At 41.2% G+C, this 13,409-nt stretch overlaps 1 protein-coding gene across 3 annotated transcripts in view; it reads right to left on the reverse strand.

The window, feature by feature from the left end:
- LOC127636232 (tetratricopeptide repeat protein 28-like) overlaps positions 1–13,409 on the reverse strand; it is a 326,436-nt gene that overhangs the window by 208,534 nt on the left and 104,493 nt on the right. Inside the window, exon 1 of one of the 3 annotated variants that reach the window (XM_052116673.1) lies at positions 141–956. The exons of the other annotated variants lie outside the window; for them this stretch is intronic. Within the exon in view, the coding sequence (XP_051972633.1) occupies positions 141–167 (27 nt within the window). The 5' untranslated portion in view covers positions 168–956. Of the gene's footprint in view, positions 1–140; positions 957–13,409 lie in introns of those variants that run through there. 3 annotated transcript variants of the gene reach the window in all.

A 13,409-nucleotide genomic window follows, 5' to 3' on the forward strand; every position in this document is an offset into this window, starting at 1 on the left:
CAACACATCTTTCAAACTCATGCACATCTGAAGGTCTTCCCCTCCACATCTACTGCCAAACTTAAAATATAGCCCGTGAAGTCTAAACCGCACACCCTTGATCTCCACTAATGCAACAAGCAAACGCAAAGCCATCTTACCTTCTTCCGGGGCTGCCATTTCATCATATTTGTAAACCAAAAATGAACAGCATCAAAACATCACGATGACGGAGAAGTGGGATTCAGGATGGGAGTTGTGCGGACATAAAGTCACAGTGTGTCCGGACGGCAGCTCCATGACGCGCGGTCGGTGCGTAAAAGCGCAGTCCACTGGAGCCTCTAGTGTCCTCTTTATAATCCAACAGATTCAGAGTGAGAAAAATCGCGCTTTTAGGATGTATTGTTAGTTTTACTGTCGTTTAAATAGATGATTGCGATACTAAAGCCCCAGACCGCACATTTGGCACTCTTTTTGCGCAGACATTCGCGCCCCTAATAGTTCGCTTTGGCGAGACAGCGGCTTAAAAAAGGGATGTACAGCGAGATCTCACTGAAGAAAAGAGAAAGAGAGAAACTTTCCGTTCTGTACGCGATTTGTCACGAAACTGTGAGATTTCCTTTGAACGTCCAGAGCAGATCGGTTAACCGTGCCAAACACGCGCAACAATACCCATCGAAACGCATAAAAACAAAAAGTTCGGGACAAAGCAATTTCAGGAGTGCTTAAGAAAAATATTCCCAAAATCACAGTGGATTGACATTCCAAAGGTGATGCGTAATTCTGCACACACACACGAAAACCCTTCAAAGACATGCAGGCATCGGCGGATCCGCACGGAGACAAGACGACGAGGAGGAGTGGAAAAGGAAAACATAAAAAAAAAATCCTTGGAATTTGAGAGTTCGAGAGAAAGAGAGAGAGAGCGAGAGAGAGAGAGAGAGAGAGAGAGAGAGAAGGATATCCTCCGACAGTGCAGAACTGGAGCCAGTACACTAATAACTTCCTTCCCCGCTGCTCCTCTGCGCTCTGGAGGAGGAGGAGGAGGAGGAGGAGAGGAGCCGGGCTGCTGGGTCATAGAGCCGCCGGTTACGCACACACGCGCATTGGGATCCGTTTCAAAACTTTAGTGAGCTGCCTTGATGCCTAGATGTCACTAGGACTACATAGGCAGCATCCTAACAGAAATGGAGCATCGCAATTGAGCGATTTAAAACGCTCAATACAGGGGCGTAGATTCCAGGGGGATGCGGGGGGAGGTAACACCCGTAGACTTTGTCAGTACCAACAAGTCTGGCCATTCTCCATTGACCTCTCTCATCAACAAGGTGTTTCCATGCACAGAACTGCCGCTCACTGGATGTTTTTTTGTTTTTGACAACATTCGGAGTAAATTCTAGAGACTGTTGTGCGTGAAAATCCCAGAAATACTCAAACCAGCCGTTTGGCACCAACTAAAAATGGTAAAATAAAGTTAAAATGTTAACCAAAAAAAAATATATATATATATATATATATAACATATTTAACTAGACAATACATGTAACTTTAAAATAAAATATTGTAAAAAAAAAAAAAAATAATAATATATATATATATATATATATATATATATATATATATATATATATATATATATATATATATATATATATATATATATATACACATGCTATTAAGTTTAACAAGAGAATATGTGTACTTTTACAGTAAACTATTGTTAAAATTGTGGTGAAAAACAACAGATGAGTGTTCCCAGAAGTCCCTGCGTGACCATCACAATTCATTTATTATATGGCAATAGTTATGTTAATAGTTTATATAAGTGGATAGTAAATATAAGTTAATAGTCAAATGTACAGGTTTCATAATGACATCCCATAATGCCAGAAACATGGTTACTTTTTACAGTGAATATCTTATGAGGCAGCATAATTAAGTAATGTACCTTTTGGAAAAACCTTCACGTCTTTAGCACGTCTATGATGCCCTTAAATGCTGTCTCGAGAGGCAGCTCAATAGACCCATATAGACCCATAATCTCCACTATAAACCCTGCTGCACAAAGAGGATAAAACAACTCGACCACAAACTACACACTCAAAAATCCTAAAACTATCCATTCATGACATTTGATATAGCAGAAGAAGGAAATAGCAGTGAAATAGCAAAGATTGGAACACTAGTGTATTACATAACTGAATACTATGCAGTGGACTCTGTACAGTATACAGGCACGAAGACAAGGGGGTTCGGGTATTTTTTTTTTTTTGTAATTTTTTTTATTCATTAATGTCATCCTTTACAGGAGTTACATGCGCAGCAACTGACGTTATGCACTCATAGCAAAAATCTGTGAGCGCGGTAAAATTGGTTTGACGTTCAACAATCGTTGGACATTCGGTTCCGCAGATATAAGGGACCGTCTAAAAACTCCACTCACTACACTAAAACATGTCCACTCATTCATCAATTCACGTGGAAGTTATACATGAAAAAAAAAAAAAAAAAAACCCTGTAAAATACATTTTCACATTCAGAAAGTTTTTATAACTTCCCAGAGGATAGACAGACATACTACAGGTGAGATTATTACAATATGATCAATAAGTAGGCCTACAGTCATTAATTATTTTAGAAAAATATTCACTAAAATTCACCAAAATGATGTTTTCTCATTTTAAATTCTTTGTAGTAAATATTTTCAGTGCATCAAAAAATTTGCTCGTTAAGATATCAGCAGACAAGCTAATCCAGCACAAATTAGTGCATAAAAAGTCATCAAAATGAAGTATTCTGTGATAACTTCTCCGAGTCTATATGAATTTACTACAGGTAAAATAATTACAGTATCATCAATTATATAAGTGCAGTAATCAATTCTTATATAGAAAGAAATCACTAGAATTCTAAAATGTGGAGATTTTGTCTCATTTTAAAGGCTTTAGTTTTATTTAGAATTTTAGTGATTAAGTAGTAATTCCTTCTATCCTCTAAAATTGATTACTGTACTTATATAATTGATCATATTGTAATAATATCACCTGTAGTAAGTCTGTCTGTCCTCTGGGAAGTTATAAGAACATTCTGAATGTGAAAATGTATTTTACCGGTTTTCTTTTCTTGTATAACTTGCACGTGAATGGAATAAATGAGTGGACATCTCCTGTGTTTTAGCATAGTGAGTGGAGTTTTCAGACGGTCCCTTACATCTGCGAAACTGAATGTTGAACGTCAAACTTTCCCGCGCTAAATCAGCGAGGCCAGCGACATTCAGCTGGATAGTGAGAATGGCGCGAAAAGAGCATGAGAGTCGGAAGAGAAAGCAGGCAGCAGCGCCATTGTCGCAGAATATTCAACATATTGTGATGAATGGTGGGGATTTATATTGTGTGTGACTTTGGTCCCACCGATCTGAACGTTTTGCAGTACGTTTTCTTTGCATGGATTGGAGGTAGAGATAATTGAGCTCACCTGGAGTAGATGATAAAAAGAGAGGGAGATGTGAGTGGCGGGGGTGCTCGGGGAAAAACAGGGAAGCTTCTGGTTGCTCGAGACCGTTAGGGTTTGTCCGGCAACGAAGATAGCTAGATAGAGTATATCTGTGTAGTAAGTAATAGTGGGACGGGGTGGGTAGCAGCGCTGGCCACATGTTCCCGGAGTTATTTCAAGACCTGTGTTTTCATAAGAGACCGCAGTCAGCCCTTGTGATTCCCAACCAGAAGTTGTATAACGAGGACTTATTAATGCCCACGGCGCCATTGTGATCAGCTGTGACTGCGGGACGGGAATAACGAGAATAAGAGCGCGTGCTTTCTCTGTGGACAACTTGGCACGGCTGATTCCTTTCCCGAGAACCCTGGGCGGGTCTTGCTTCCTGAAAACGGGGAAGTGTTTTATACTTTACTTATTTCATGTATTTTTGTGTATGTGTATGTTGTTGTTGTAAGTTTTAGAGGTTGTATGAACATTGTCTTGGGTACGCTGGACTGGGGCTAATGTTTTCCATAAATTGATTGCTGTGTAATCACGATTTCTATTGTGCTGTGCGGGGCTGGGGAAATGTATCAGAGTGCAGTGTAGTGACGTGGAGGTTCATTTGTGTGTATCACCGGTGGCCCTAGAGGAGCGTATCAAGTAAATGTTTGGGTGGACCTCGTTTTAATGGTTATTTATATCCTGGTAATATTTTGTTATATGAACTTAAATAAAGTGATATTTCTCCCTAATGGTTGGTGTGTGATGTACCCTCTGTCCTCCATAAACAGTTAAACCTCTATTAAAAAAATAAGTAAGGTTTACTACACTGGTGGCAGCGGTGGGATAAAAAAAAAAAAAAAATGGAGGGAGAGGGTACGTCGGTGTCCCAATCAGGAGCAAGTCCAATAGTTTCAAATAGTGCTATGATTGCTGCGAACGCTAATATATCTCCAGTGGCTCAGCCCTCTTTTATGCCTGAAACATTTACTGGGGTGGGACGGGAATGGTCTGATTGGTCTGAACAATTTGAGATGGCAGCGCAAGTAAATGGGTGGGATGATGAGCTCAAATTAAAATTTATGTCTTTATTATTTTCTGGTCGAGCCAGGGATATTTATGGTGGACTGCCTTATGAAGCAAAGAATAATTATGGTCTGTTAAAAGATGCTATGGGTAAATGTTTAGAGCCTTGTGAGAGTGCAGACTGGAATCGGGTGAGTTTTTCCTCCCGACGTCGGCTCCATAACGAGACTGCTCGTGAGTTTGGTAATGCATTAAGACGTTTGATTTATAAAGCTTACCCTTCTGCTGATGGTGCTACGCAAGATTTACTGGCTCGTGACCACTTTGTCGCACATGTAGGTAGTGGTGACATGCGTATACATTTGCGTAGTGTAAAACCTGCCACTTTGGAAGGCGCAATTAATTTAGCATCGAATTGGAGCTTATTCGAATTTGGAACATACACAATGTTCAGATTCTAAAGTTCGTGGTCTGAGTACTCACAATTCGTCGGATAATAAGGTTGAAGTGCTACTGGGCATAGTGGAGGAGTTACGGCAGGAGGTTAAGGCTTTACAAGTTACGGTTAAGGAGATACAGGTGAAGTCTGCACGTACCACTCCTCTGAAAAATTCATCGGAGCCACAGGATCGCTTTGGACCGAAGCATGTTGGGAATGTGGTTGTACTAGACACCTACGTAGAAATTGCCCTTATTTGCAGGGAAACTAGAGGGGCGGGCACAACAGGCCAAATGCCTGCCCCCACGCCTGTGTCTGATAAATTGGCCTCAGTTTCTTCAACCGGTGCTGGAGTTTTTCTGACTGGTAAAGTAGGTGGGTGTGAAACACGTTTATTGATTGACACTGGGGCACAGGTTTCTATTGTACCCAAGCAGTTTTGGCTAAATGTAACTAATGGGGGGACCTGTTTAGATGGATATCAGGGTAGAGTAGCCGTGGCGAATGGTGGAGAAATGGCAATACTGGGTCGTTGGCAGACGGTATGCCAGTTTGATTCCTTGGCTGTTATCGCTGAGTTTTTGGTGGCTGATGTTACCCCCCAAGATTTACTGTTGGGTACAGATTTTCTCTCTAAATTTGGGGCAGTTATTGATCTGGGTGAAAAATGTTGTCGGTTAATGGGTAAGAAGCTCCCCCTGTTTAGTGAAGAGGGTAGTGGACAACCGAAGGTAGTTAGGGTACAGGCAGATGTTTTGATTCCTCCTCGTACTGAAGCGATTTTACCTGGTAAAGTAGAAGGACTTCTTCCACAACATTATGAGGGTATGTTGGAGCCTTTGTCCATCATGCTCCCAACATGTGAGGTTTTGGTAGCGCGAGTAGTTTGTAAGGTCGAGGAAGGGGTTGTGCCAGTGCGAGTTATTAATGTGTCAGAAGATAATTGTGTTTTAAAGCAAAACATGAAGATTGGTACTTTTTTTCCCGATGTAGAGGTAGGGGATAGTGTGTCGACTACTAAAGTGAATGACCCAATTTCCTCCCCTCCTTGGACTGTGGACTATTTAGTGTCACATTTTGGGTTGAAGGATCGGGGGTTTAGTTCTAGTCAGATGCGGGCTATTGAGGAGTTACTACATCGTAATGCGTCTGTATTCAGTAAGGGGATAATGATTTGGGGAGAACTCATCTTGCTCTGCATAAAATAGATACGGGCTCTGCACAGCCTGTTAAATTGCCCCTCGGCGGTACCTTTGCACCTCCAGCAGGAGGTTGTTGAGCAGATAAAACAGATGCAAGATAATGGCATTATTCGGTCCATCATGTAGTCCGTGGGCAGCACCTGTGGTTTTGGTCAGAAAGAAAGATGGCAGTCTTCGTTTTTGCGTAGATTATCGGAAACTAAATGACGTTACAAGGAAGGATGCATACCCCTTCCTAGGATTGACGATGCTCTTGATAGCTTAACAAATGCCTGTTGGTTCTCTACTTTAGACTTGGTAAGTGGCTACTGGCAGGTGGAGGTTGACCCTCAGGATAGACCGAAGACTGCATTCACTACTAGTCAGGGTTTATTTGAATTTAACGTTTTGGGTTTTGGGTTATGTAACTCTCCAAGCACTTTTCAACGTCTTATGGACGTTGTTTTGGCTGACCTGCAGTGGACCACTTGTTTAGTGTATCTAGATGACATTATTGTCTTTGGGCTGAACTTTTCAAGAGCATCTTCAGAGATTGGATGAGGTTCTCGTGAAACTTCGTCATGCTAGTCTTAAGGTTAAACCTTCCAAGTGTTCTATTTTTTCCTCCCAAGTGCAATACCTGGGCCATGTGATATCTTCTGAGGGAGTAATGGCAGATCCATCTAAGGTAGAAGCAGTACGGGCTTGGCCTACACCTAAAACTCAGACGGAGGTGAGAAGTTTTTTAGGATTAGCCTCCTATTATAGGAGATTTATCAAGGGGTTTGCGGAGATTGCTCGCCCTTTACATCAGCTCACCGAAAAGGGAAAAAGATTTGGTTGGGGGGAAGAGTGTCAAGAGGCCTTTCAGCAATTAAAAGTAAGTCTTATTAGTGCTCCGGTCTTGGCCTATCCAGACCCTAAAAAGCCATTTATTTTAGATACTGATGCCAGTGATGTAGGAATTGGGGCTGTATTGTCTCAAGAGGATGGGGGTTTGGAGCGGTGGTGGCATGTATGCAGTAGAGCCTTGACTAAACAAGAACGGAAGTATGCTACCACAAAGAAGGAGCTGCTTAGTGTGGTAACTTTTATGAAGCATTTTAAGCATTACTTGCTTGGGAGGGAATTTTTGTTGAGAACGGATCATAGTTCATTGCGTTGGCTGCATAATTTCAGTGGGTTGGAGGGCAGCTGGCTCGCTGGTTGGAGCAACTGGCTAATTTCCAATATAAGATCATTCATAGACCGGGGAAGCAGCATGCTAATGCTGATGCTCTTTCAAGGCTCCCCGGATCTGTGAGTGAGGGAAATTACCACCACCCTCCCAGTTGCCTCCAGTCTAAGGTGCAAGCTACAGTAGTTCGAGTAGTGAGGGAGGCTGATGATATACAAGAGAGTGAAGATGATTTGGTTAAGAGCAGCAAGAGGACCCAAATATTCAGCTGCTTATTCAGTTAAAAAAGGGTTAGGGGATGATCGTAGGGAGGCTGAGCTAAACCCGGCCCTTGTGAGTTATTTGCCAGTGTGGGACCAATTGCAGATTAAAAATCAGCGGTTGGTGAGGATACCTTCAGCAAATTCGGATGCGGCTTCTGCAGTACAGGTGGTTTTACCTAGAAGTCTGGTTCCAGGGGTGTTGTCCATGTTGCACAATACATCAACTGGGGGCATTTAGGGATTCAGAAGTTACAAGCTAAGGTGAAGGACCGCTTTTATTGGCCTGGGTGGTTCGGGATGTAAAAAATGGTGTAGGGAGTGTCATGATTGCGCATCCCGAAAGGCTCATGGAAAGGCCCCTTGTGCTCCTCTTCAGATGTCTGTTGTATCCCGCCCATATGAACGTGTGGCTGTAGATATATTGGGCCCACTACCAGAGACTCTAACAAAAAATAAGTACATTCTAATTATTGGTGACTATTTTTCCAAATGGACTGAAGCATTCCCCCTTCCTAATCAGGAAGCTCAGTCCATTGCTAGAGTGTTGGTAGAGGAGTGGGTGTGCCGGTATGGAGTACCCCGCAGTTTGCATTCAGATCAAGGAAGAAACTTTGAGTCTAATCTGTTTAAGGAGCTGTGTAGATTGCTGCAAATAAACAAGTCTCGGACTTCTCCGTATCGTCCTCAGTCCGACGGACTAATAGAACGGTTTAATCGCACTTTATTATCAATGCTTTCATTGTTTGTGGATGAAAACCAGATGAATTGGGATAGATTGTTACCGTATGTGATGATGGCCTATCGTAGTAGTGTGCAGGCAAGCACCGGGTTTACACCGTATAAGGTGTTATTTGGGCAGGAGATGGTCCTTCCAGTGGATATTATGTTGGGAGTAGATCATATGCAGAAATTTCAGTCTGTAAATGAATATGTGACTGGAATAGCAGAAAGTTTATCTACCGTAGTAGAAGCAGTGAAAAGGCATCAGAGTCAAGCTTCTCAGCGACAGAAGACATATGCTGACTTTCGAGCAAATTTCCACTACTACGTTATTGGCTGAATTAGTTTGGATTCAAAACAAAGCTCAGTAAGCGGGGTGTGCCCCAAGTTGCAGAGACGATTTAAGGGGCCATTTAAAATTTTAGAAAGGGTGTCGGATGTGCTGTATAGAGTGCAGCTATTAGAGGGGGGTTCGGAGAGTGTTGTGCATTTTAATCGAATGAAGCCTTATGTTGCTTGTTCTGTTTCAGAGTCTATGGGGCAGGATAGCCAAAGGACCCCTTTGGACCGGACTGTTGAACGGCACCTGGAGTCCCAAAGCCGTGTAGAGGGACATGAGTTCGTATGAGGGTGCCATCAACCTGCGGTTCCAGAGGTTCCAGAGGTTGTCCAGACAAGGGAGAGGGCTGCTGCAGTTAGCAGCGAAAGCAATCCACTATCAAAGTCTGCTGTGGAAGGTGGTCCTTCCGGTGGAAATTCACACATTGTTCCTGTGGACGGCGGTCTGGGTGAGAGGCAGCAGGGGAGTGGGGACCAGAGGACGGAAGTGGGAGGCTCCCGTCCAGAGCCGTGTCCACAAAGGATGCAGCCAGCTCGTTCTCGGAGACCACCAGCCTGGGCCAAGGATTATAATTTGATGTGACTCGAGGACCGAGTCCCGCTTACCCGAGGGGAGGGGATAGTGTGATGAATGGTGGGGATTTATATTGTGTGTGACTTTGGTCCCACCGATCTGAACGTTTTGCAGTACGTTTTCTTTGCATGGATTGGAGGTAGAGATAATTGAGCTCACCTGGAGTAGATGATAAAAGAGAGGGAGATGTGAGTGGCGGAGGTGCTCGGGGAAAAACAGGGAAGCTTCTGGTTGCTCGAGACCGTTAGGGTTTGTCCGCAACGAAGATAGCTAGATAGAGTATATCTGTGTAGTAAGTAATAGTGGGACGGGGTGGGTAGCAGCGCTGGCCACATGTTCCCGGAGTTATTTCAAGACCTGTGTTTTCATAAGAGACCGCAGTCAGCCCTTGTGATTCCCAACCAGAAGTTGTATAACGAGGACTTATTAATGCCACGGCGCTCATTGTGATCAGCTGTGACTGCGGGACGGGAATAACGAGAATAAGAGCGCGTGCTTTCTCTGTGGACAACTTGGCACGGCTGATTCCTTTCCCGAGAACCCTGGGCGGGTCTTGCTTCCTGAAAACGGGGAAGTGTTTTATACTTTACTTATTTCATGTATTTTTGTGTATGTGTATGTTGTTGTTGTAAGTTTTAGAGGTTGTATGAACATTGTCTTGGAGTGCAGCTGGACTGGGGCTAATGTTTTCCATAAATTGATTGCTGTGTAATCACGATTTCTATTGTGCTGTGCGGGGCTGGGGAAATGTATCAGAGTGCAGTGTAGTGACGTGGAGGTTCATTTGTGTGTATCACCGGTGGCCCTAGAGGAGCGTATCAAGTAAATGTTTGGGTGGACCTCGTTTTAATGGTTATTTATATCCTGGTAATATTTTGTTATATGAACTTAAATAAAGTGATATTTCTCCCTAATGGTTGGTGTGTGATGTACCCTCTGTCCTCCATAAACAGTTAAACCTCTATTAAAAAAATAAGTAAGGTTTACTACAATATGTTCATAAAGACTGCCAAACAGGGTACGGTTGTTATACTTGGTAAGCAATTTGACAACATTGTAGTAAATATTTTCAGTGCATCAAAAAATGTGCTCGTTAAGATACCAGCAGACAAGCTAATCCAGCACAAATTAGTGCATAAAAAGTCATCAAAATGAAGTATTTGAACCTCATAATTAAACACAAAATGAGGGGAAACGCTGCAACCCATCCACTAGGCTGGCTACGGGCCTGGTATACTACATATGATTAAAAAAATAAGAAGTATAACACTAGGCATTAAGATATTCCACAATAAATGATTTTATTTTGTGGTAAAAACAAGCTGACTGAACATTAAGTCATTGATAACATTATATAACAATTCAAAACAGATCATTAGTTCACAGACATTGAAATATTATGTATGAACTTTACAAATTAAAAGCACAACTATCTCAATGAATATTAATTATATAATGTAATAATGCTTGTCAATGACTTATTAATGAAAGTTATAATATAATGTCATCAGAGTGTGTGTTTATTTAGACTGATTTACAGTGACTTACAACAGTATTAGGGTGTTTCATAGATTTTGGTCATATTAAAGTGCAGAATTACAGTCAACACAAATTGAAGTGAGCGTTCTGTGCACTAATGCATTAAAGGAATATTTCAGGTTTAATACAAGTTCAATTAACATTAACAGCATTTGTGGCATAATGTTGATTACCACAAACATTCATTTAAACTTGTTCCACAAAAAACAAAATCAAGGTTACAGTGAGGCACTTACAATGGAAGTCAATGGGGCCAATTTTTGAGGGTTTAAAGACAGAAATATGACAGATTTTTCTCTGTTTAAACTTGTGTATTATTTGACCTGTAAAGTTGCTTAAATCATAGTTATAAGGGTGTTAAGGGTTTACCCCTTACGACAATAACTTTACACAGATGCGGTCAGTAAGTGATTTTATGACAGTAAAATCATGTTAACACACATATTGTTTATGTCTTGTGGCTATACTTTTGAAACAGTGAGTATTTTAATGTTTCAGATTGGCGCCCATTGACTTCCATTGTAAGTGCCTCACTGTAACCCAGATTTTTATTTATTTATTTATTTTAAAGAAAAGAAGGGACGCGTCAGAATTCATTTTTATGGTAATCAACGTTATGTCACAAATGCTGTCGATTAGGCTAAACTTGTATTGAACCCGGAATATTCCTTTAATCGCATTCTCTAAATTCATATGAGAGCATGTGTACATTGTTCAAGGTTTATTTCTGGCTTTGCAATTTTCTCCCCAATTTGGAGTGCCCAATTCCCAATGTGCTGTAAGTCCTCGTGGTGGCGTAGTGACTCGCCTCAATCCGGGTGGCGGTTGAATCTCAGTTGTCAATCTGCGCATCTTATCACGTGGCTTGTTGAACGTGTTACCACGGAGACCTAGTGCGTGTGGAGGCTTCACGCTATTCTCCACAGCATCCACACACAACTCACCACACACCCCACCGAGAGCGAGAACCACATTACAGTGACCACGAGGAGGTTACTCCATGTGACTCTTCCCTCCCTAGCAACCGGGGCAATTGATTGCTTAGGAGACCTGACTGGAGTCACTCAGGCTTTGGACTTCTTCTAAAACCCAATAACCCCTAAATTCCAGCACGGTCCAGTGTCTGTTTATAAAAGCAAAATCAATTACGGCATTCCCTGCTCTGTGCCGATAATATCGCATGGAAACGTGACACCTGTTTTATCTGCTTTGTCCATCGCTTGCCGCCTTTAAAGATCGATCACTGGTTGTTTATTTTGGTTTTAGGTTCTTAAGAGAGATTTGGAAGAGTGCCGAGTCTCCGCTTGGCAAATTGCCTTGATCTCGTAATAATATTATGTTTAGGTCCCATTTCAAAAATGTCCAGTGCCACCCCAAGTGTTGATGGACAGAGAGTAGTGCAGTAAAAAAGTTGTAGAGTCTCTGGTTCAGCTGTGCTGTAACTGTGATGTCATTTCCTGCATTTGCACAAAACACATTGTTTTAGTTGCAGACATAGCCAACTCCATTTAAGCACACATAATTTACACAAAAGTGATATACGTACAGGCATGCACACAAAAACACACGCTTAAAGGAATAGTTCACCTAAAATTTAAAATCTATTTGCTTCCAAAGTCATATAAAGGACAAGATAGCTATTACTCAAGGTAATGTGCCTACTGTGACAAAGATTACACCAGTATAACAACATTACAAGTTTGAACAGTTATAAATGCCCTTTATCAGTGTCACAACCTAATAAAAGCACAGATGTTGGACTTCAGTTTAAAGTGACAGATTGTTCCTTAACAATGAAGATAAATTATAGGTGACATTATTAATGCATGCTTTGTAATAAATAACTTTATTAATAGCATGTTTTACCTGAACAGTGTCTGACCAATATTAGGTCACTTTCCAATAAAAAAGGGGCTACTTTGGCATTGGGCAGCATTGCCAGGAAAAACATTGCCAGTTATACTAGATGATCATAAAAGTCATTATGTTTAATGTATTATAAAGTTTGGTATTGAGTTTAAATAGAATTTAATAAACATTAGATTGTTCTAATATACTCGAGAGTTACAATATTGGAGAATATTCCAGGCTCAATACATGTTCAGCTCTATCAAAAGCATTTGTGACATAATAATGACTACAAAACATCATATCGATTTGGAGGGTACAGTGAGGCACTTACAATGGAAGTCAATGGGGTACATTTTTGGAGGGTTTAAACGCAGAAACGTGAAGCTTCTAATTTTATAAAAGCATGTAAAGCTCATGTTAAAACTGTCGTTTTTACTGTCGTTTTAGAATTTTAGAGTTTAAGTCATTATGTCGTCATGGCAACAAAGTTGAAAAATTAGATATAACCAAAGTCTTTCTAGCAAGTCAGTCCACTGTCGGACATCTTTGGAATGCTCTTGGGAGGTTATTTCCAGTCATGACAGTGCAGCTCCAATCTACTTGAATGGGAACACCGAAATTTAAAAAAACAGTTGGTCAAGATTACGATCAAAGAACATATTTCAAATCAGCAATAAAATCTGACAATACTTGAATCATGAGTTGTGATTCTTTACCAAAAAATAAATAAATAATTATATGTATAGCTAATAATAAGCAATTTTATAGAATTAAAATCATGTAAGCACACATATTGCTCACGTCTTGTGGCTATCCTTTTGAAACAGTGAGTATTTTAAAGGAG

This window comes from Xyrauchen texanus, chromosome 43 (assembly GCF_025860055.1).
Source record: "Xyrauchen texanus isolate HMW12.3.18 chromosome 43, RBS_HiC_50CHRs, whole genome shotgun sequence".
Taxonomy (NCBI): domain Eukaryota; kingdom Metazoa; phylum Chordata; class Actinopteri; order Cypriniformes; family Catostomidae; genus Xyrauchen; species Xyrauchen texanus.